Raw genomic sequence first — 23611 nt, 5'->3', positions numbered from 1 at the left:
AGCCATGAACTTATTGAATGGCAGAGCAGGCTCGAAGGGCCGAGTGGCCTACTCCTGCTCCTAAATCGCATGTTCGTAAATGTGATTTAAACAGGGTGAATTTTCAGCCCCTCCAAAGGAGGAAACTGAAATGGCACTTGGGTCTTAAAAAGCACTGACCCAAATTATGACATTTTTGGAATTTACACTAAATCTTCAGGTTGGTCATTAATCATTCAACCAACTGTTCACTTCACCAACCTTGCAGTAACAATGAAACTTTGATTTAAAGCAAGAATCAGGGGAGGCGGTGGCGTAGTGGTATTGTCACTGGACTAGTAACCCAGATACCCAGGGTATTACTCTGGGGACATGGGTTCAAATCCCACCACAGCAGAAGGTGGAATTTGAATTCAATTAATAAATCTAGAATTAAAAAGATAGTTTAATGATGGCCATGAAACCATTGTTGTAAAAACCCATCTGGTTCACTAATGTCCTTTAGGGAAGGAAATCTGCTGTCCTTACCTGGTCTAGCCTCCATGTGACTCCAGACCCACAGCAATGTGGTTGACTCTTACATGCCCTCTGAAATGGCCTAGCAAGCAGTTGTATCTAACCGCTACGAAGTCAATAGCACTGTGGGTGCACCTATCCCGCATGGACTGCAGCGGTTCAAGAAGGCAGCTCACCACCATCTTCTCAAGGGCAATTAGGGATGGGCAATAAATGCTGGCCTGGCCAGCGACGCTCACATCCCATGAATGAATAAAAAAAAAAGAATCAAGAGCAATTTACCTGTAATGGCTTGCTTGTCCTTCATGATGTGTTCTACTTCCACCATTTCATCAAAGCTTCTCTCTTCAGTTTCCCAGCTCTCATGCATATTCTCCGATTTCATGATCTCTTTTCTTTCAGCTGCCTGTGGCAAGGTTTCTGCACTGAGCTGTTCCCTGCTGTCTCTTTCCTGGGTTCCATGCTTAATATCAATACTCCTCCTTGTGGGTACTTGGGGCTCTATTTCTGTAAAGCTACAATTATACATGCTGCTCTGTTGCAGCATCTCTTTTGTGTCATCATTTCTGTAGTCCTCTCCAGCACCTTCTTTGAATACTCCACTGAATCCATATGTGTTTTCCTGTGATGAGTACATACGTTCTGTTGGAAGCACACTTGTACTTGAAATATCAGCACTGGCAAGTGAGCTGTGGGAAGTAAGAACAGATTTTGCTGCTGACTTGCTGGTAATATGCAAGTTGCTCTCAGCAATGGAAGACTTGCCAAGATGTAGGTCACCAGCACAGGCTGTAGAGACTGTAGCAGAATGGCTGGTCATCAAAGACTGAGAGAAGGGCCTTAGCATTCCATTTCCATTTTGTACCTGTAAGAAAAACAAACACAGATAAACGTTTTCATGTGCTAAAAAGTGAAATAAAAGCATATATTGCTGTGTCCCCAGTTTTCTGCAAAGTATAAAAGCTTGTTAGATTTCCTTCCCAAAAGTCTTTAACCTTTTCAAGACTCAAATGATAAAACACAATAACATGTGGCAGACAACACTTTAAGTAGTTTATTGTTGAACTTGCATACAAGAACTTCTGTACATTGGGAAGACTGAAGCCATCGTTTTCGGGCGCCGCTCCAAACTCCGTTCCCTAGCTACTGACTCCATCCCTCGCCCTGGCAACCATCTGAGTCAGTCTGTGTGCAACCTTGGTGTCATAATTGACCCTGAGATGAGCTTCCGACCTCATATTCGTGTCATCGCGAAGACTGCCCATTTCCACCTCTGTAACATCTCCAGACTTTGCCCCTGTCTCAGCTCATCTGCTGCTGAAACCCTCATTCATGCCTTTGTACCAATAGACCTTGATTATTCCAACGCACCCCTGGCTGGTCTCCCACATTCTACCCTCTGTAAAGTTGAGGTCATCAAAAACTCTGCTGCCCATGCCTTAACTCGCACCAAGTCACATTCACCCATCACCTATCACCCCTGTGCTCACTGACCTACATTGGCTCCCAGTCAAGCAATGCCTTGATTTTAAAACTCTCATCCATGTTTCCAAATCCCTTCATGGCCTTGCCCCTCCCTATATCTGTAATCTCCTCCAGCCCCACAACCCTCTGAGATATCTGTGTTCCTCTAATTCTGACCTCTTGAGCATCCCCAATTTTGACCACTCCATCTTTGGTGGTCATGCCTTCAGTTGCCTAGGCCCTGAGCGCTGGAATATCCTCCTGACACCTCTCCACCTCGCTTTGCTCCTTTAAGACATGCCTTAAAGGCTTCCGTTTGACCAAGTTTTTGGTCATCTGATCTAATATCTCCTTATGTGGTTTTATAATGCTCCTGTGAAACAGCTTGGGATGTTTCAGTGCGTTAAAGGTGCTATATAAATATAAGCTGTTAAGTTATAAGTTGTTGTATTGAAATTAAACTAAGCTTTGGATGTTACTTTATCTACCCAGTGTATAACAAATTAACCTAACACACAAAATTGGTCAAAGAGGGAGGAGGAAAGTTTATTTTTCATTTGTGGGCAAGGCTGACTAGGCCAGCATTTGTTGCCCATCCAGAATTGCCCTTGAACTGAGTGGCTTGCAAGGCCAATTCAGAGAGCAGTTAAGAGTCAACCACATTGCTGTGGGTCTGGAGTCATATGTAGGCCAGACCAGGTAAGGAGAGCAGATTTCCTTCGTTAAAGGACATTAGTGAACCAGATGGGTTTTTACAACAATGGTTTCATGATCACCATTAGACTAGCTTTTAATTCCAGATTTATTAATTGAATTCATATTTCACCATCTGCTGTGGTGGGATTTGAACCCATGTCCTCACAGCATTAGCCTGGGCTCTGGAATACTAGTCCAGGGACATGACAACTACGCCACCACATGGGAGTAGAGTGGGAGGACAAAAAACTGAAGAAGGAGAGTAGTTATGAGGTTTATATCACGCTTTTGCTGACTTCAGGACACCTCAAACACTTTACAACTAGTGAAACACTTTGTACATTTGCAATGTAGTGTTACAACTGAGGTGGGAGAAGTGTACTGTCTTTTCTATTTCCACTTCTCCACAGGTCAGAACACATATTTAAATGTTTACCCAGTTACCGATACGGTCAATCATTGGGCTGGATTTTTCCAGCTCGCCACTAATCTTGGTGGCGAGGCGCATGCGCGGGATTTGCCTCGCTGAGCTGCCACAATATTTAGTGCGTCGGCTCATTTACATGGAGGGGGCATGCGCTCCGTCCCCAATGACGTAGAGGGGGGCGGGAGCTCCGTCCCCAATGACGTAGAGGGGGGCGGGCGCTCCGTCCCCAATGACGTAGAGGGGGGCGGGCGCTCCGTCCCCAATGACGTAGAGGGGGGCGGATGCTCCGACCCCAATGACGTAGAGGGGGGCGGGCGCTCCGACCCCAATGACGTAGAGGGGGGCGGGCGCTCCGTCCCCAGTGACGTAGAGGGGGGCGGGCGCTCCGTCCCCAGTGACGTAGAGGGAGTGGGCGCTCCTTCCCCAATGACATAGAGGGGGGCGGGCGCTCCTTCCCCAATGACGTAGAGGGGGGTGGGAACTCCGTCCCCAATGACGTAGAGGGGGGCGGGCGCTCCATCCCCAATGACGTAGAGGGGGGGCGGGCGCTCCATCCCCAATGACGTAGAGGGGGGCGGGCGCTCCTTCCTCAATGACGTAGAGGGGGGCGGGAGCTCCGTCCCCAGTGACGTAGAGGGGGGCGGGCGCTCCATCCCCAATGACGTAGAGGGGTGGGCGCTCCATCCCCAATGACGTAGAGCGGGCGGGAGCTCCATCCCCAATGACGTAGAGGGGGGCGGGCGCTCCTTCCTCAATGACGTAGAGCGGGCGGGAGCTCCGTCCCCAGTGACGTAGAGGGGGGTGGGAACTCCGTCCCCAGTGACGTAGAGGGGGGCGGGCGCTCCATCCCCAATGACGTAGAGGGGTGGGCGCTCCATCCCCAATGACGTAGAGGGGTGGGCGCTCCATCCCCAATGACGTAGAGGGGGGCGGGCGCACCATTCCCAATGACGTAGAGCGGGCGGGAGCTCCGTCCCCAATGACGTAGAGGGGGACGGGCGCTCCTTCCCCCTCAACCGCGTCCAGCACCATTTTTTGAAGGGCTTCACGCCCTTCAGGGCCATTAAAATTTTTAAAGATCCCGGTCTGCAAAAAATAAAATTAAAACTTTAATAGCAGTTTGATTCCCCTCTCCCTTGCCCCAATGACTTGTAATCTATAAATTACCCTCTTCTCCCAAAATAAACTTTTATTCCGATCGTGAACTTACCCTCCGAACTTTATTAACTTTGACCCTCAACCCCTTCCCACCATCCCCTCAACCAATAGCAAGAGTCTTCTCTGCTCCCCCACCGCACTAAAAACTTCACTCCTCCCTACCAGTGGAGATCCAAAGGCGCAATAAATCTGGCAACCGGCTGGAATATCGGCGTGGGACGGCTGTCGTGGCGAAGTAAGTGATTACGCTTTAATTTAAATTAATTAGCTTATGTTAATGATGTCCCACGCACCGAGTGGGGGGGGGGGGGGGGGGGGGGGGGGGGTTGCACCATGAGGCCTTGCCACTGCTCATAATATGGGGCGGGGTCTTCCAGGTGTCCAGGCCCGTAGTGGGACTTTCCCAGAGGTATTTTCTGGGCTCCCCACCATGTCCCCCCCGACGCAGGTGGCTGGTAAAATCCAGCCCACAATAAAGTACACCAACCAGGTGTCTTGAATAAACAACAAAATTATCTGTTGATTATAAAAGACAACCACTAACAAAGCAAAGCATTAACACACAGATTGAAATATGAAAATTCCCTTTTACCTTAGTCCCTCACATATACAAACACACTGGTTAACCGAAAAATAGAGCTTTATTACAAAAAAAACAGAAAAAAATACTTTGGCCAAATACTTGCTAATTCTTGAAGCATAAAAAAAGATATGGAAAGATATCTGATGTGCTTTTTTTGGTTTGGCATCCCAAATATGCGTAGACGGCTGTCACTGGGGTCTTTCTCTGAAGCAATTCGTTCAGGCGGCGTTGAGGATTTATCTGACAGGTTTTTCCAGCATCTCATTAGAAATGTGGCAACAGGGTCTTCAAGCAGGGCTTTCAGCATAAATGTAGCAACAATTTCTCTATTTCTTACACTCGCTTCTATGAGCTTCTCAAAGAAATGGAAAAACTGGCAGGCTTTTCAAAGAGATGGAACAGGCTGAGCTAGGGTTTTATCCTTCAGGTTGATTTTTAAAGGCTGTGTTTGCTGACAACACAACCATTAGGTGGCGTTGCACTAGCACATGCACAAATGCAGCCTCTTCCACTGAAATATCATTGTCTGCAACGTTTCAGACAGCTGCCAGAATTAACGATGGCGCTGCTCAATTTATCATAGCAAACAAATGCAACCCGAAAATCCTCTCGATGGTTGTCAGCGCCATCTCCATCTCACCCCCAACAGTCCCCGCTCCCCCCTGCCATCGTGCCTCTCTTTGCCGCTTCCTCCTGCACCCGTGTTCTCGCTGCTGGCTCCCTGCTGCCTTCCCTTAGCTACTCAGTCCAGCCTCGCTGCTCCCGACCGCCTCTGGCTGCTCGCTCCCCACTACCCCCCTGTCCCGCTCTCTGGCCACTCGCTCCCCACTCTCCCCCTCAGCCGCTCGCTCCAGACCCAGCCACCGCCACCCACCCTCCCCCCCGCTGACCGCACCCCGCTTCCCTCCCACCCCGACGCCGCCTTCTGGCTACCCGCTCGCTCCCTGCTTCCCCCACAGCCTCTCCCTCCAGCCGCCAGTCCCAGGCCACACCACCCCCTCACCCTCCCCACCCACTTGCTCCCAAGTTCGATCTTTCTCCGTCGCCCGAGGAAGCAAGGCAGGCCGCGAGGGATGATGTAGGAGCGAGTGGCCGAGAGGAGGAAAGCAGCTTGATCTGGAGCGTGGGGCACTGGGGGAGCGAGCGAGCGAGCAGTGCGGAACGATCGGCCCAGGGAGTGGGGGAGGGGAGCAGTGATGAGGTCTGGAGCGAGTGGCCAAGGTGGGGGGAGTGGCTGGTGGGGGGGAAAAGGAGAAAGCCTCGAGGGCTGGAGTGAATGGCTGAGAGGGCGGAAGCATGGAGACCTGGAGCGAGTGGCGGCTAGTGGGGTGGGAGAGAGTAATTGGGGGGTGGGGGGGGGGGGGGGGGAAGTGGGCCGCGGGAGCGAGTGGCTGAGGGAAGGTAGCAGCGTGGTAGGGATCGAGCAGGGTGAAGTGGCGATTGAAGCAGGAATGGTGGGAGGGAGCGGGATACTGTTCGGGTGAATGGAGATGGTCATTGAAGGGTGGTGATGTCGTGGCGATGTCATGCGTGCGCATGTGTGCATTCCTACTGGCAGGCTGGCAAGTGTTAACACACATTGAGGACGTCCGCGATCGCTCTGTGCATGCTCTGTGTTGTCAGGAGTCACTCTGATTTTTAAAACCCCAACTGACTGTCCAAAGCAAAACCAAAACAATCTCAAGAGTCAAGCCTCCTGATCCCTAAAAATCTTGACCTGTCACTTCTCTGTAAACATCTTCTCCAAGCCCAAAAAAACCCTGCTGGGTAATTATCTGAAGACTGGTGACTTCCAGTAAGGGCTGTTTACAAATCAAGTGGAAAAGACCTAACGAGACCTCTTTTTAGAAAAAAAAGAGTCCAGCATCGATGGAATCCTTTTCTCAGTTTTAAAACACATGTCCTCAAAATTTAACAACAAATGGAAGTACTTTTGTAACAGCAGGGAAACATGACAGCCAATTTGCACACAGGTACCACAAGCTGCACTGAACTAAATGACAGATAATCTGTTTTAGCCTTTTTTTTTTGGTTGAGGGATAAGTATTGGCTTGGACACCACGAAAGCTCCTCTTCCCATCTTTGAATAGTGCTGCGGGACCTGAGACGGCAAATGCAGCCTTGGTTTAACGTCTCATCTGAAAGATAGCACTGAGGTGCCAGCCTAGATTAGGGGTTGGATTTTTGTCGTCCCGCTGCTGGGAGCGGTGGCGGGTGCAGAAAATAGTGGCTGCCCCACATGGGACCCTTGCCGTGATTACACGACGGGTGGTCACTTAACATATTGACGGCAGCCCCCCCCCCCCCCAAATCACGTGGCAGGGATGGCATTGGTGATGCCGTTCACAGTGTCACCTGATGCAGGAGCAGGTGCTGGCGCCATTTTGAAAAGGAGACCAGCCCTGCAAATAGTTCAACGTAATGCAGAGTTGACCCCTTCCCCACCTCTGTGGCACAAGTTTCTCCTGAACGGGAGAGTGAAGGCGCAAGTGCATGAATGCAGAGAGGCATTTTAAAAATGTAAAGTCGGGTCCTGCCACAGAGCGGCGGAGGTGCCGCCACAGAGCCACGCCGCCGCCGGGAAGATCGGGCCTGGCAATCCTGGCATCAGGCGCCATGGCAGCTGCTGTCACTCGGATTCTCCGGCCACCCCCGCCACGGAATCCAATCTCGGGCTGGAAACAAAATTCAAGCCTAGCAGCGCAAGTCATCCGGAGTGGGCCTTGAAACCATGATCCTCTGATTTGGAGGCAGCAGGGCTACCATAAAGCCAAGACTGACACCTCTGCTGTCGTTAATGTGCATTACATGCAGAACCTTACAAATCAGATACTTCAGTAAGCAATGTCTACTTTCGGCTCATAGTTTGTGGCATTTCAGAATGTGCAGCCAATATGATAGTGCTATCATGGAGAAATACTAGTAACTACAATTATTTATTTAACTAAGCATGAAAAGCAGGGGTCCATTTGGCCCACCAAGTCAGCATCAGACCTTCCCTCCTTGGATCATGTAAAATTCTCACAGAATACACTCAACCACTAAATGTTCTTAATGAAGCAACCAGCTTTCAAAAAATGAACATTCCGAATTTGTTTTGTGACCTTTAGGAGTAATCCAACTAAGAACATAAATAGGAGCAGGAGTAGGCCATTCGGCCCCTCAAGCCTGCGCCGCCATTCAATAAGATCATGGCTGGTCTGCCCCAGACCTCAACTCCTCTTTCGTGCCAGCTCCTCCACAGCCCTCAACTTAAAGCCCTGCTACCCGACCCTAACCCGATGACATGTGTCGGGTTTAGGTCGGGTCGGGTTACTCATCTGGGTCTGGCTTTCGGGCTTGGGTTGGGTCTGGACACACACAGTATTAATTGGACTTTAAAAAAATGAAGATTGGAACCACGAGGTCAGTGATTGTTTGGTCACGAGTTAAACAGAAACCCATGGAGTTGTGCCCAGACAGGTTGTGCTACACTGTACCAGTATCTGTATTGCTTAAAATAAACACAGCAATTGTCCAAGGGCTCAGAAAATATCATTACACAACCTGGACTCCTGCTTTACAGGCTGAAATACTTGCTGCAAGATTATCCAGTGAGCAGCTGAGATGCAGAGACCAGGAAGGTCCTGAGTGATTAATATAAAATATACAGTATTTATATAAAAAATATAAAATGATCACTGTCAGGACACTAATCTACACACATACCAGTATATCCTTTCTTAAGTACAGGGACCAAAACTGTACACAGTACTCCAGGTGCAGCCTCACCAACACCGTGTACTATTGTAACAAGACTTTCCTATTTTTAAACTCCAACCCCCTAGCAATAAAGGCCAAAATTCCATTTGCCTTCTTAATTACTTGCTGCATCTGCATGCTAACTTTTTGTGTTTCATGCACAAGAACACCCAGATCCCTCTGTGCTGCACTTTTTTTGGAGTCTCTCTCCATTTAAATAATAGTCTGCCTTTTGACTCTTCCTGCCAAAGTGCATGACCTCACACTTTCTTACATTAAACTCCATCTGCCAAGATTTTGCCCACTCACTCAACCTATCTATATCCCCTTGTAGTTTCCTTGTGTCCTCATCACAACATGCCCTCCCAACTATTTTTGTATCATCAGCAAATTTGGATATATTACACTCTGCCCCCTCCTCCAAGTCATTGATGTAGATAGTAAATAATTGAGGCCCTAGGACTGATCCTTGTGGCACTCCACTAGTTACATCCTTCCAACCTGAAAAAGACCCATTAATCCCGACTCTGTCTTCTGTGAGTTAACCAATTCTCAATCCATGCTAATACAAGGCCCCCAATACCGTGGGCTCCTACATTGTGCAATAATCTTTTATGTGGCACTTTATCGAATGCTTTCTGGAAATCCAAATACATTACATCTACTGGTTCCCCTTTATCAACTCTGCTTATTATATCCTCAAAGAACTCTAGCAAATTTACCAAACATGGTTCCCTTTCACAAAACCATGTTAACTCTGTTTGATTGATTTAAGCTTTTCTAAATGTCCTATGTCTTCCTTAATAATGGACTCTAGCATTTTCCCAACAACCGATGTTAGGCTGACTGGCCTATAGTTACCTGCTTTTTGCCTCCAGCCCCCTCTCTTCTTGAACAGGGGTGTCACATTAGCGGCTTTCCAAGCCACTGGGACCTTCTGGAATCCAGTGAGTTCTGGAATATTTTGACCAATGCCTCCACTATCTCTGCAGCCACTTCCTTTAAATCCCTTGGATGTAGGCCATCAGGTCCTGACTACTTGTCTGCCTTTAGTCCCATTAGTTTGTCAAATACTTTGTCCCTCGTGATAGAGACTGTTACAAGATCTTTCCTCTCATTAGCTCCTTGCTTATCTGATATCTGTGGGATGTTTATAGCGTCCTCCACTCTGAAGACCGATGCAAGATATTGGTTTAAATTATCTGCCATTTTCCTGTTCCCCGTTATCAATTCTCCAGTCGCATCCTCCAAGGGTCCCACACTCACTTTAGCTACTCTTTTTATATACCCGTAGAAGCTCTTGCTGTTTGTTTTTACATTTCTTGCAATTTACTTTCATAATCAATTTTCTCCCTTTTTATGAGCTTTTTAGTCATCTGTTGCTGATTCCTAAAAAATTTCCCAATCCTCTGGCCTACCACTAGTTTTCACCACTTTGCCTTAGTTTTTGATTGGATACTCTCCTTGACCACCTTTGTTAACCATGGGTGGGTCATCCTTCTCATCGAGTCCTCCTTTTTGACCGGGATAAATTTTTGCCGAGCGTTATGAAATATCTGCTTAAATGCTCATCCACTGACCTTCCCCTTAGTCTAATTTCCCAGCCCGCTTAAGACAACTCTTCCTTCATACCTCTGTAATTGCCCTTGTTTAAGTTGAGGACACTGGTTTGAGACCCTCTAGGACATTAATAAAAATCTTACATTGCAAAAGTGTTTAACTCTGACCATTTGATCAGGGTCTCTAATTACTTTGATCTGGCAGCAATGTTTGCACATTTATTTTACTGTCCAAAATGGCTTCAGGTCTCTCTGCACTGGTATAGACTTTTGGCCCTCGAGGTCAAAAAGACACACCCAAAAGCAATGCAGCATCTTGCCCTTTGTTACAAAGTTTCTGCTTGTTTGATGTCTTAACCAAAGTGTGTGGAGATATTTTAAGCTTTCAAAATGCATACTTCTATTGCACATTAAAATTTTGTGAATATTTTAATACCAAATACCATTTTATAACAGATTAGCTAATGTTCCAGGGACAAAAAAAACTGGTATTGTTATACCACTGTAATCCTATGCAACTGCTTCACATGAATCTCTATTTACAGATTAACAGACATATTTACTGTAATTACAAAAGGTCCAATGTCTTATCAAAAGAGCCAGGACTTAAAACTGTTTAATTGCTACCTCACTTCATAAGTTTCTCTTCCTTCATGTCCTGTTATTATATTCAAGAGACATTTTCCTCGGTTTTGCTTATAGCCCAATATCTTGCAATTACATTTACCTTCTGGATAGCTAGGCTCCAATTTGCAAATTGAAAATATCCAGTCAAGCAACTTGATTTTTCCTCATCTTTGTCGCCAGTTACTGGGTTCAAGAAACATTTGCGAATCAGAGCCTAATCCACTTTATCTACATTAAAATACAGCGTCTACTTTAACCACATCTGCTTTTCACACTCTCAGCACAGACCTTTCATAGGCAGCATTGCCAAACAAACTGCGCCCTCGTTTCTGAAAATATCACTGCTCGGCTTTTTTTCCCAATGGATGGAATAAAATTCATCCGCTTTCTGAATAATGTCCAAGCTCCAACCTTCTGCAGGGAAAGTGGCCTATAAGCTTAAGAACACTAGATGTCACTGTAATTTGTAAACACGTACCTCTTCAACTTCACCCAGTGTAATTGGTTGAGTCTGATATCGGGAATTTGACCGTCTCTGCCGAGTGTCACTTCTACTCCTTGCTGCTTTTACTTTAGTCACAGGTTGTGAAAGGCGATTGAATAGGGCCATCTTTTCAGCCAGGCTCAGTGTGGAGATGTCTGGCTCTTCCTGCTGGCCTTGTTCTGTCAATTCTTTGGCTTCGCTCGCCTTCTGTTCTCCTGCAGTATACTGTGCAGATACTCGTAGTCTAGGAAATGCATTAGTTTGATATTTAGGTCATCGTTTTGCAGTACGCTTACACAGACCCTGTCCCAAAAATGTCTCTCTAAAATTAGAACTTTACAATTCATCAGTTAAAATGCATGCAGTTTCCTGTTATTTCAAAATGATCTTTTTTTAAGGAAACCGTATCATTACAGACAAAGTAAATATTATAATTTACTCGAGATACATAGGTTTTCAAAAATAAGTGTAAGTATTAGATGGCAGCCTGAACAATCAACATCATTAGAAATGCCCAGGTAAAAACAAACTGAAGTTGATAACGGTAATACAAATGACCTTAATGGTGGTTGAAACTCGTTACACTATTTATACCCAATTTATTACACTGGCCACTTGGCACACAAATGTGCAATTAATTAACTTTTGTTTTGTGCAAGTTTATACACTACAGTTGTACAAGTTTAGCTTTCAATGTCTGCATGGAAACCCAAAGTGTGAAAGGATTAGCGTTTAATCAAACCGATCTTAATGCAAAACATACTGTTAGAGTTTAATGACTGGTTAGAATCAAAGTTTAAATGCAATCCTGTATTGATCTGTTACATATAGCAAGTAAGGTTGTTATCTAAAAATGTTCAATGCCCATTAAAGGAGAAAGGACTTAAATGTGCCTTTGCTCACGCATCTAGCGATAAATAGCTCATGACAGGCCGTGTTATATTTATGGAAACTGGTTGCCCAGGCATGATCTCAGCCAGGCAATTAAAAGAAAATGTACTATGGATACATGGCAAAATCGCTAGTAAATGAATTAGCACCCAAGCAAATATTTCATTTGTACTATCAACTGTAATACTGGGATGCTCAATAAGAGGTGGTATAGTATTAGCTTGCATGCATTCAATTATTAATGATTTTAAATCAATGAAAAACAGAAGTTGTATGGGCAAACAAGATAGTATCTCATATATATATATATATATAGGGCGGCACAGTGGTGCAGTGGTTAGCACCGCAGCCTCACAGCCCCTAGTGTAGGTAGGTGGTAGGAGAATGGTGGGGATGTGGTAGAGAATATGGGATTAATGTAGGATTAGTACAAATGGGTGGCTGTTGGTCGGCACAGACTCGGTGGGCCGAAGGGCCTGTTTCAGTGCTGTATCTCTAAATAAATAAAATATGGGGAGAGGGGACAGGGGGTGATGGGTGACGAGATCTTGTAACCTTATCATCACAGCTAGTGTGCAGGTACCTGCTGGAAGGCTAAAAATTCTAATTTCATTCAATGAGAACTTGAACATTTTAACACTGAAATCCTTCAGTTAGAATTTGTGGGAATTGGATAGTAGCTAATGAAAAATTTAAGGCCAAATTTAAATGTATTTCTTGATAATATTTACTTAAAATAATATACATATTGACAGCTACAGTTAATTATCTATAAAGCACTTTGGAGTATTTGCAACAGACCTGGTAACTGCTGAATGAAAGTCTCTTTGTATTGAAAAAAAAGCCTACTTAATGTTGACAGAATGGTAAAGCTAGTTTTTTTTTAAATTAAAGTGCAATGATAACAGTACAGTTACTGATCCTAATTGAAACTGTTGTTTAATATTATACATTTCTGCTTAAGGTTACTTTCAAATATTGGTTCATAACCACAATACTTTGGCAAGGGCACAAACATTACCCCCCACCCCCCGCCATACAGTCTTGCGAGGTCATGAGTTAACTACAGCCAATTGAGCTTCTGCCAACACTGCTCTAAGCAGGCTAATAGAAGACAAATGTGGCCTAGAGACAATTTCCCCTTCTCCTTGTGGGAAAGCTTTGCAAAAGAGATTGGGAACTCTTCGTGTTGAGAGCCACTGCACATCTTACTGATTAAGATGATTTCAGGTCTAAATGAATGAGTAGCGCAACACACCTCAATGTAATTTAACTTCTGAAAACTAGTCTGGAGTAATATGCACATCAGATTAACTGGGGGAAGCACAACATTTTATACTTTTAAAACTGTTAGAATCATTACTGTTAATTAAAACTGTATATTTTATTTGAAAACTAAGTCAAAAGAAAAGCAGATGGCATCTTTCTCAGTCCTCATATAACCGAACACAGCATTAAATGTGCATCAAGGACTGTGCCACACATGGTGATTTCCCAATTTAAGCCCAAGAGCTCCTTCCCTTTAGAGGGGGAGAGGACTGCCTGTTAGTTTTCCAACCTACAACAGCTGATTCAAGAACACCATTAGCAAAGGCCTGAAAACAACATGGATGTCCAGAGAATCTCAAAGAAAGCACAAAAGAAAAAGGAACTGGATGGAGACTCCCAAGTGTTGAAATTCCACCAGAACAGGTCACATTTATAGTTTTTAATTTTACCTTCTAAAATGTTGTTATATTATACATACATAATGGCATTTTATTTTCTTTTAAATTATCGCGAGTTGCAGCAAGTAATCACCAACAGAAAACGCAGGTGTGATTAAAATGCAATATTAAAGTCTGTAATTGTATTTTGAACCTAAGCTAACAAAACATACATATTTCAAGCAAAACACAAGGCACACTTGTATACTTAGATGCTCTAGATGGCAGGAATGAAGTGACTCAGGTTGAATACATCGACTTCCAAGTTTACAATGAACTCAGTTTAAAGCTCAGAAGCAGTTTACACACAAGATTAACAAATAGCATCTTTTGAACCTTCACTGCAAGAGATGAAACAAAAAGCTAAGGCCAATAGGTTTGAGAACCTATAACCATACTTCTGAAATTCTGTTTTCTTTATTCAGTATTTGAAACACACGACAAAGTGCAATTTATTCCACAAACCAGCAGATGGTGCTATTTAGTTTCTTTAGCCACAGACGAAATTTTGCTGCTTGGTAATTAGTTATTTCAAATTTGTGCTCAATGTTTTACATCCAACCTCAGAACACTAATTCCCTACTGTATCGATATGGGGCTTAAATATTGAATTTGAGGCCACCCTGAATAATTTAATTTTACAGGTCTGTTGCTCAGACAACCCAGGACAACAAAAAGAACCAGTCTTCCCAATTTCCCTGGATTGTGTCCATGCCAGACTGAACAGGTTGCCTCTCATCATTATTGCTTCAACAACTATGGAAGAATTAAATCAACTTTTACAAGTTGTTTGTTGATAAGATTTAATACTCCAACTGGGCATGTAAATGAACTATAATCTTGTTTGGTGGTTTGTTCTTTCTAATCACCTGGCTGTGTGGGTGGAGGGGAAAACAACAAAAAGATTGTCTTAAAAACTAGCCCACTATGTATGGGACCCTGCTACAGTACATGTGGCACATTTAAAATAGCAGTCCTACGATATTCCAAAAAGCCATAATTTTAAAAAAACTTTTAAAAAGCAGATGGAGACTACACAATGAGGACTACTGGAATACCCACTTCATTTCACAACTGAACAGGCTTGCTAACTGATAGTGAAGGGCAATAAAACAAATTGCAGGTGCCACTCTTTTTATTGAGTTTTTAATCTTAAAAGAACTGCAGACAATGAGTTTTTACTATAAATATTAGTTTTAAACACCATGCGTTGGCATTCACCCCTTTTCCCAAACCAGACAAGTATTAGGCTCCAATGACTACTTTCACAAAACAAATTATTTGTCTTAATTTTACTCTATGAAAATCCAGAGTATAGAAAATTACCTGTTGATTTTTAAGGTTGGCTTTACTCAAATACTATTAAACTATCTATAACCTGCTTAACTAATATAACTTGCACTATGGAGCTGGATTTAGTTGCACTGGCGGGGCTCTCGGCGGCAGGCTGAAAAGGCAAGGGGAGGCCTTGCGGAGGCCCCCGGCGTGATTCAATGGAGCTCAGGCACTTAAATGCCCGGTGCCAGGATCCCCATCCCTTTAAGGATGGGATCCCATTTCCAAGAGCATATCTGCAGTGCCAGAGCTGGAGACCGGGACCAAAGGTAAGTGAGGCGGGGTCACCAGGGCCAGTTCAGCAGGCCGTGGTGATGGGCAGGGTGAAGGGTGGGCGATGTGTGACAGGGGCAGGGTGTAATGGGAGGTGAGGTGTTTGCCGGCACCACCCCCCCACCCCCCCCCCCCCCCACAACGCTTAATGCTGCACAGGGTCATCCCTTCATTTACGAGGCCATTGAGGAAAATTTTAATTTTGGTTAATTTCTAAACTTAATCAGGGCATGTTATATGTTTTATTGCAAGTGTTATGGAGTACTAATTTATTAAGTGAGGAACAAATTCTGATAATGGTAACCAGATGAGAAATTTGTAAATTCATGATAATATTGACTCAATATGGGTAAGGAATATCACTATATGGTTTTCTATAAGACGACAGAGCACTGGCTTACATCAATGATTCTCACCACCACAGGAAGTCTAGTCCTCATTAATGCTATCAGGAAACAACTGTCAGGTTGTAGTTAGACAGCTCCACTCAGACTGAGACAAGCAAGTGGGGTTGGGAAAGAGAAGAGAAAAATAGTAACAAATAGTCGTGTCACACAATGCTTGATGTTCAGCTCAAAAGCAGCATTAACAAAAGGTCAGGAAGAAGGGGACCTCTGCACTGTTTTAAGCAGAGTAAAAACTTGGGTGAATCAGAAAGTAATAAGAAACTTTTTATGGAGGGAAAGGAAAAGAAAAATCATGGATTCTTCATGTTGAGATTTTGAATAGGCAACCTATTCCCCCCAACTCCTTTCATGTTCAGTTCAGGTGTACAAATCACAACATTTATAGCGACACACTACCTGCATACACACATTTGCTAAGTTACAGAATTGAATTAATTTTTATTTAATTAAAAGTATCTTAAGTTTATACAACCCAGTCGAAGGAACTTTGACTAGAGCTTTCTAAGGTGGCTTGTATCATAATTAGATACTAATCAATAAATGGAAAAGTATTAAGTTAGAGCAAAAGGTACAGGATTAACTTTGAAACGAGAACAAGATAAAGCTTTTAGAACCAGATGATCACGAGCATTTTCACTGGCACAGCCATCCACTTAGCTGGGCATGCAAATTGCAAAGTACCTGTTTGGTTGTGAATTGGAGTTTACTACAGTGGGACTAGAGGTTCTTGCCATGACTGTGTGGACAGTCACCATATGAGAGACAGGGGTGGGTTCACTAGAAACAGGGAAGAAAAAGAGCAAGGCATGTAGGAGAGAAAAGAATTAAGCAAAGAAGCAAATTTACAAGTTTAAGATTATATGCAGAAAGACAAAATAGTAATAGAAAAAGATCACTCACCTCAAAGAACAGTACAGCACAGGAACAGGCCATTCGGCCCTCCAAGCCTGCGCTGATCTTGATGCCTGCCGAAACTAACACCTTCTGCATTTCCGGGGCCCATATCCCTCTATTCCCTTCCTATTCATATATTTGTCAAGATGTCTCTTAAATGTCGCGATCGTATCTGCTTCCACCACCTCCCCTGGCAGCAAGTTCCAGGCACTCACCACCCTCTGTGTAAAAAACTTTGCCCCTCGCACCTTAAACCTATGTCCCCTAGTAACTGACTCTTCCACCCTGGGAAAAAGCTTCTGACTATCCACTCTGTCCATGCCGCTCATAACTTTGTAAACCTCTATCATGTCGCCCCTCCATCTCCGTCGTTCCAGTGAAAACAATCCAAGTTTTTCCAACCTCTCCTCATAGCTAATGCCCTCCATACAAGGCAACATCCTGGTAAACCTCCTCTGTACCCTCTCCAAAGCCTCCACGTCCTTCTGGTAGTGTAGCGACCAGAATTGCACGCAATATTCTAAGTGTGGCCTAACTAAGGTTCTGTACAGCTACAACATGACTTGCCAATTTTTATACTCTATGCCCCGACCGATGAAGGCAAGCATGACGAATGCCTTCTTGACTACCTTATCCACCTGCGATGCCACTTTGTGACCTGTGGACCTGTACGCCCAGATCTCTCTGCCTGTCAATACTCCTAAGGGTTCTGCCATTTACTGTATACCTCCCACCTGCATTAGACCTTCCAAAATGCATTACGTCACATTTGTCCGGATTAAACTCCATCTGCCATTTCTCCGCCCAAGTCTCCAACCGATCTATATCCTGCTGTATCCTCTGACAATCCTCATCATTATCCGCAACTCCACCAACCTTTGTGTCGTCCGCAAACTTACTAATCAGACCAGCTACATTTTCCTCCAAATCATTTATATATACTACAAACAGCAAAGGTCCCAGCACTGATCCCTGCGGAACACCACTAGTCACATCCCTCCATTCAGAAAAACATCCTTCCACTGTTACCCTCTGTCATCTGTGACTGAGCCAGTTCTGTATCCATCTTGCCAGCTCACCTCTGATCCCGTGTGACTTCACCTTTTGCACCAGTCTGCCATGCGGGACCTTGTCAAAGGCTTTACTAAAGTCCATATAGACAACATCCATTGCCCTTCCTTCATCAATCAGCTTTGTTACTTCCTCGAAAAACTCAATCAAATTAGTAAGACACGACCTCCCCTTCACAAAACCATGCTGTCTCGCGTTAATACCTCAGTTGCAACAGAACTCACCCTGACCTAAGCTCTCCAAATAACATGATAATTATCTCCACATACCATGATAAGTCCCTCAAATAAATACCACTGGGGTGGAAAAGGGAAAGGCTAGAGCGTTACTTGGGTACTTCCTTCTTCAAGGACACTACTTTCCTAATCGGCCTTTCATATGACAGAGCAGCAAATATCTAACAAACACTTAAATTCTGGAATAACTCTTTTGGGAAGGTGCACTCAGAACACAGTTGACCAAAAAGTACATTAAAGCAAGTGTGATCCTCACTCTACAGTGATATATATTCACACGCTTAGGCCAATACTGACTATCTGTACAAACTCCAATACCAGGTACACTTCAAAGAGCCTCCATGTATATCCTTGAGCTAATCCTTAAAAGAGGCAAGTTGCTATTCAAAGAAAGTTCAGCTATCTTTGTCTGCCAGATGCAGGAGTATTGATTTGAATACAAAACAGGCCCCCAAATGGAAGGAATTGCAAGTCTGAAGCCCCAGTTTAATATCTTGTCTTGTCTCATAATTGTAATAAATCACTGAAATTATTGCTGCAATGACTGCTTGGTGTTTAGTTATCTTGTAGAATAATGGGGAACAGGTACTCCCTGATGCTGAAGCCCATGATTATGGTGTGACGATTAGCTGTGAGGAGCAAGGATTTTATTTAGACCAGATAGATTAGTGAGGAAAGCCTGATTTTTGATGGGCTGAGATCCCTGAAAAATACTAGTCTAGGCTTCTCTGAAAATATCCTGAATGGCAGTGGATCTTTGCTGTTTAGGAGCATTTATCATTAAACCTGCTTTATGTTTCTCATTAGGGTGCTACCAGGGATAAGGGATTTGGTTACAATTATGAAGAGAAACTTAAGAAGTTAGGGCTCTTCACTAGAGTTGAGAAGGTTAAGGGGTAAGCCAATAGAGAACTTCAAAATTAAGAAAGTTATGGTATAATGTAAATAGTGATACATTATTGTCGCTGGTCAGTGAGTTGGTCACAGAAAGACACATTTAAGATGATGGCAATAAGTATTAAAAGGGAAATTAGTGGAAAAATAATTAGAGACGGCAGTTAAAATGTGGAATTTTCCATCACAACTAGAGTTAATAACTTCAACAAAAAAAAAGCAGGTGCTTGAAAAAGAGCACTATTACAGGTGAATGGGAAGCTGAAGAGTGGCATTGGGCCAGGTGTCCACGTAAAGAAAAATGTTGCTGCAGAATTGGTAACCCGAATATGGTATAACATTCTATAGGAATCTTCTCACTCCTTGGGCTGGATGTGGTCAACTCTGCCATTCCAGTATATTGGTTGGGGTGGGGTGAGGGAGAGGGGGGCAATGGGTCAAACATTTATTTTTTTTAGTGTAGTGGGGGGACAACACTGCATTCTCCGAGCACAACCCACCATAAAAGGTGTGCTGCACATTATCACTGTGCTCCCACAGCATGAGCAGACAAACTAGTTAGAGGTAGAGCTTTAGGATCACCTGCTTATCCTTCTGTAACCCCATCACAGTAGGTATCAAACCCTGAATATATGAATATGGGAGGTTCTTGTACTCAGTCTCCAGGTAGCAACTGTCATCTCAAAACTCAGTGTTTCTGAATCAGCCAAATGAAGGACATCAGTATTTTGAGTGGTGAAAATAACCTTTTCAGGTCAGCATGATATCCATTGAAAACATCAAGGTGGCCAAATTCAATACCACATACTGGGAAAGGGAAAGACTTGTGATGGAAATGATAACACAATTTCCTGTAAAGGTAAAGAGTTCCAAGGTGACTCATTCTGTGGGATTAGTTTGAAGAACGGATATGGGATGTGGCGAGTAAAGAATCTAATCTTAGTCATATTTAGACCAAACATAAAATATCTATTGCCACCTCACTAGATATTTCCTATTTTATTGTTTGCAGACTTAAGCCAATCTGTCCTATTATTTGATCTTTTGAGGACAGTTAAAGGTCTACACGCAAGATTACAATTTTCCATTTTTGTTTAACAAAAGTACATTTAGACTTGCTTCTATTTCAGACTTTGTTGTTTTAAACTGTGTTACTGGTTTCAGATGATTAAAAAAAAAAATCAGAAATTACTCTACTCCTCAAAAGGTTTGAAGATTTCACTTTTGTTGGAAAAATAAAAGCAAATAAATTATAAAAGTTGCAGTCTATTCTATCCTTGGCTCATACTTTCTACATAACTGGTACCAAAGGATAAAAAAAAGTGAGGAAAACAACAATAGGACTCGACAGTCATAAAATCTGCAAATAATTTGTATGTGCAATATCAGAATTTCATCAGATCCATTTGTCCCCTTCAGGTGTCAATTTAAGAAATGGAAATATTTACATGCACCCTATTTGCATATGCGAGAAGCACAAAACCATTGCAATATTGCTTTCAATTAAATAACTGGCAAATAATGGGATAGAGAAATATAACTTACCTGAAGTGAACTTAGCTTCATTCTCAAATGAAGTTATATTTCACATACCAGATATTTAGCATACAGCCAATTCCAAATGAAAACATGTGCATACATTTACCTTTAAGAATCTGCGTTGGACTCCTCTTCCCATCTGTTTCCACAATTATGTGAAACATTCTTGAATTATGTACCTCAAAAGTGCAACATCTATCAATTTATAATCCGAAGTTGAAAAGGATGATGTCCACTTTGACTGTTTTCAATTTTACTCGTTTGCACCATACATCTTTTTCTAGCCAAATCAGCAGAGAGGGAACCTTTTCTCACTACTCTGCCTGACAAGTGCTTGTCAGCAGCTATATATCCTAGCATGATACACTGCCTTCTTTTCCTTGCCTCTTTCAGGAGGTGGGTGGGAGTATGGGGGTGTGAGAGGAAGCAGCTTGCCCCTGCTTAACTTTGATCTGGGAGAAATCCCTGTCCTAATACCTGGGCTCTACTGCATGGCACAGTACCCCGGAGCACCAATGCACAGCGAAATTTCATTTAACCATCTTGAACTATACAATAAGTTATATCCTCAACCTATTCTCAGAAAGGCCAGCACTAAAACCCAAAATGTACCAGTTTTCCTGATCCTCAGTTTTCCAGCAACAGAAATCATCCAGCCTCACATACATACATTAACCAATCAACAATTTCAAATCTGATAAATGATAAAACACTAAATGCTTACTATAAGAGTTCACGGATAACAATGTGCTATGCAACCACAACTACAAAATTCAGATTATTTAATCTTACTGCTCCATTTCCTTAACCACAGCTGTCTGTGAAAAGGCAGATGATCACTTGAAGAAAATAAAGATTGAAGTTAGTCTTTTCAAGTCCCCCCCACATACCTCACAAACTTAACTTGAAGCACTGGCTGATATTCAGTTAAAACAAAACCATGTTGCCAAATCCCATATCTTTGGAGGAAGACAGATATAGTCTGCAATGCAGAGTAAATATGCAGACAATGCTACAAGTGCCTCCTTTATCAATTCTTAAGATAAACTCTTTTGTAATTAGCCAATAATGTGCCTTTTCTCCTGTTAGTGCTAAGCCACTGCCATGCCAGACAACTGATGTGTGAAATATATTCTAACGATTGTATCAGGAAACATATCAGCTACTCTGCATACAGGCTGGGCCCCAAACTTTAACCCTTCACCAAAGGGGGAAAAAAGCTTGCAAATAGGAGGTAACAAAATAAATTAAAAGTTTGCGTCTTTCCAAACATACCTGGATGCAATAACTACTTCTTCAGTTGTGACAGGCTGGGTACGGGAACGATCTTGCATACGACGCAATCTTCGTTCCACTGCTGAATTTCTAGACCGAGGTTTAGTAGCCAGAGATGCATCCATTGCCTTTGTTGCTTTTTCCATCTCCTAACACCAAAAGTTATAAAATGAAATTGTATAGCAACAGATTGTACAAATTACCGAAGGGCTAGTAAATTTAACTAAATATATTTTGGAGGAAGCCAAGAGGCCATGCTATAACTTAGGTTAAAAACAAGCATGTAAAGCTGTTGGAACTTTGAAGGGAGTTAATAAATACAAAAAACATCTTTGCATTACATCACGAATCAGACACAAAACCAGATGTTGCTCGAGTCTCAGATGAGATCAGAGGCATTTCTTCACAGTACTACATATTAGCAATAAAAACAAATTACATACACGGAAAAGTGACCTCTTTGCAGACACACTCATTTTTGCTCGTTCATCCAACTTCTCTTCATCGACTGCAAATAAAAAGTACAGTTAATTTTGGTTGGAATTAGAGTAAGAAATATAAATCTTAAAGTTGCTCAGTGCAGTTGAGGAAGAGGAGAGGAAATAACCCCAATCCATTACGACAGACATGCAATTAAAACCACCACCAAATGCGCACAGCAAAGTGGAAATTATGGCCTGGATTTTAGCCCGGAGGCAAGTTCCACGCTGAGGGACTGTTGAGAGGTTGGGAAACTAGGAAAGACGGGTTTCCTGAATAGCTTGCAGTTTTTAACTGCAGGGTTCCTTTAAATTTTTTTCTGTTGTTCCCCACGCCACCCCCCCCCCAACCCATGGCCACCCCACAGGCAGCCTGATTGATAGGTTAGAGGCCTATCGGGCAGGAAGCCTACCTCACAAAGCTACAGCTTACAAGAGCAGGTAGGTAGAGGAGTGACAAAAAGGGGAGGCTGCCAGTTGGGGAACCAGACAGATTGTGATTGGAAGTTGGGGGAGCGAATGGGGGGAGGGGGGGAGAAATATTGGGGAGCTTGTTGGGCAGGGAGAAAATGCTCCTGTTCCTCCTGGCCCACAAGCAGTGATGTAAAGGCACTTACTTTATGGATGCAGCCCTTCAGTGTGTAATCTCTGCCACAACCCCAACCCACCTGATTTTGGGAGTCAAGATTCAGCCCTATGTTCTTGAATATTATAGTCATAACAATGAAACAAAACTTGTGTCACTTATTAAAATAAAGAGTCATGGTTTAAAACTTTTCTTTGTTAAACTACACTCCAATGGTTAAAAACAATTTCTAACTGGATCCTGTCATTTCTGTTCCTTTAGCACTCTGATCATTTTTCTTCTGTTACTACAAACCAAGAAAACAAAATTCTGGTGTTCGACAATTCAACAACAACTGTTTTGGAGAATTTGGTAATGAAGTGTTTTAAATGCTCATAAGCAAATCAACCAGAGTGACACCAAAGCCTGAATTCTTCGATTTGCAGTATTTTGATGGCATTGGTAAAACCTTTTTTAAAAAAAATTTACCATTATCACTAAAATTATTGCAATTTGAAAATGCAGGCTCAAATGTACTAAACAACATATAAATATCCTGACAATAATTTAGAAACAGGCAATTGCAGATTACTATGCACAGTATAAATGCAATGTAAAATAGTCTATATTTCCACACATTCTAATTCATGTATGCAATTAAAAATGCTTTTAGTCTTGCCAATCTCACATTCACCTGTAATGCAAGCACAGGTACATATACAGACAAAAATAAGAATCGGTACTTGCCTTCAGTAACTTCCATTTCTGCAATCAGCCCTGACCTACAAAATAAAGATCAACAAATTACTCTG

At 43.2% G+C, this 23611-nt stretch overlaps 1 protein-coding gene across 4 annotated transcripts in view; it reads right to left on the bottom strand.

Annotated features, from left to right (window-relative positions):
* Positions 1 to 23611, bottom strand: part of svila (supervillin a) — a 390378-nt gene that overhangs the window by 141307 nt on the left and 225460 nt on the right. For all 4 annotated transcript variants that reach the window (XM_068014363.1, XM_068014338.1, XM_068014349.1 and 1 more), the window contains 5 exons: positions 23547 to 23581; positions 22199 to 22263; positions 21756 to 21904; positions 11229 to 11478; positions 778 to 1360 (listed from right to left, as the gene is read on the bottom strand). In XM_068014363.1, coding sequence (XP_067870464.1) covers positions 778 to 1360; positions 11229 to 11478; positions 21756 to 21904; positions 22199 to 22263; positions 23547 to 23581 — 1082 coding nt within the window. The remainder of the gene's footprint in view (positions 1 to 777; positions 1361 to 11228; positions 11479 to 21755; positions 21905 to 22198; positions 22264 to 23546; positions 23582 to 23611) is intronic.

The sequence above is a fragment of the Heterodontus francisci genome, chromosome 2 (assembly GCF_036365525.1).
Source record: "Heterodontus francisci isolate sHetFra1 chromosome 2, sHetFra1.hap1, whole genome shotgun sequence".
In the NCBI taxonomy this organism is placed as follows: domain Eukaryota; kingdom Metazoa; phylum Chordata; class Chondrichthyes; order Heterodontiformes; family Heterodontidae; genus Heterodontus; species Heterodontus francisci.
Note: the sequence above shows the minus strand (reverse complement) of the source record. Positions and strands in the feature narration are given on the sequence as shown.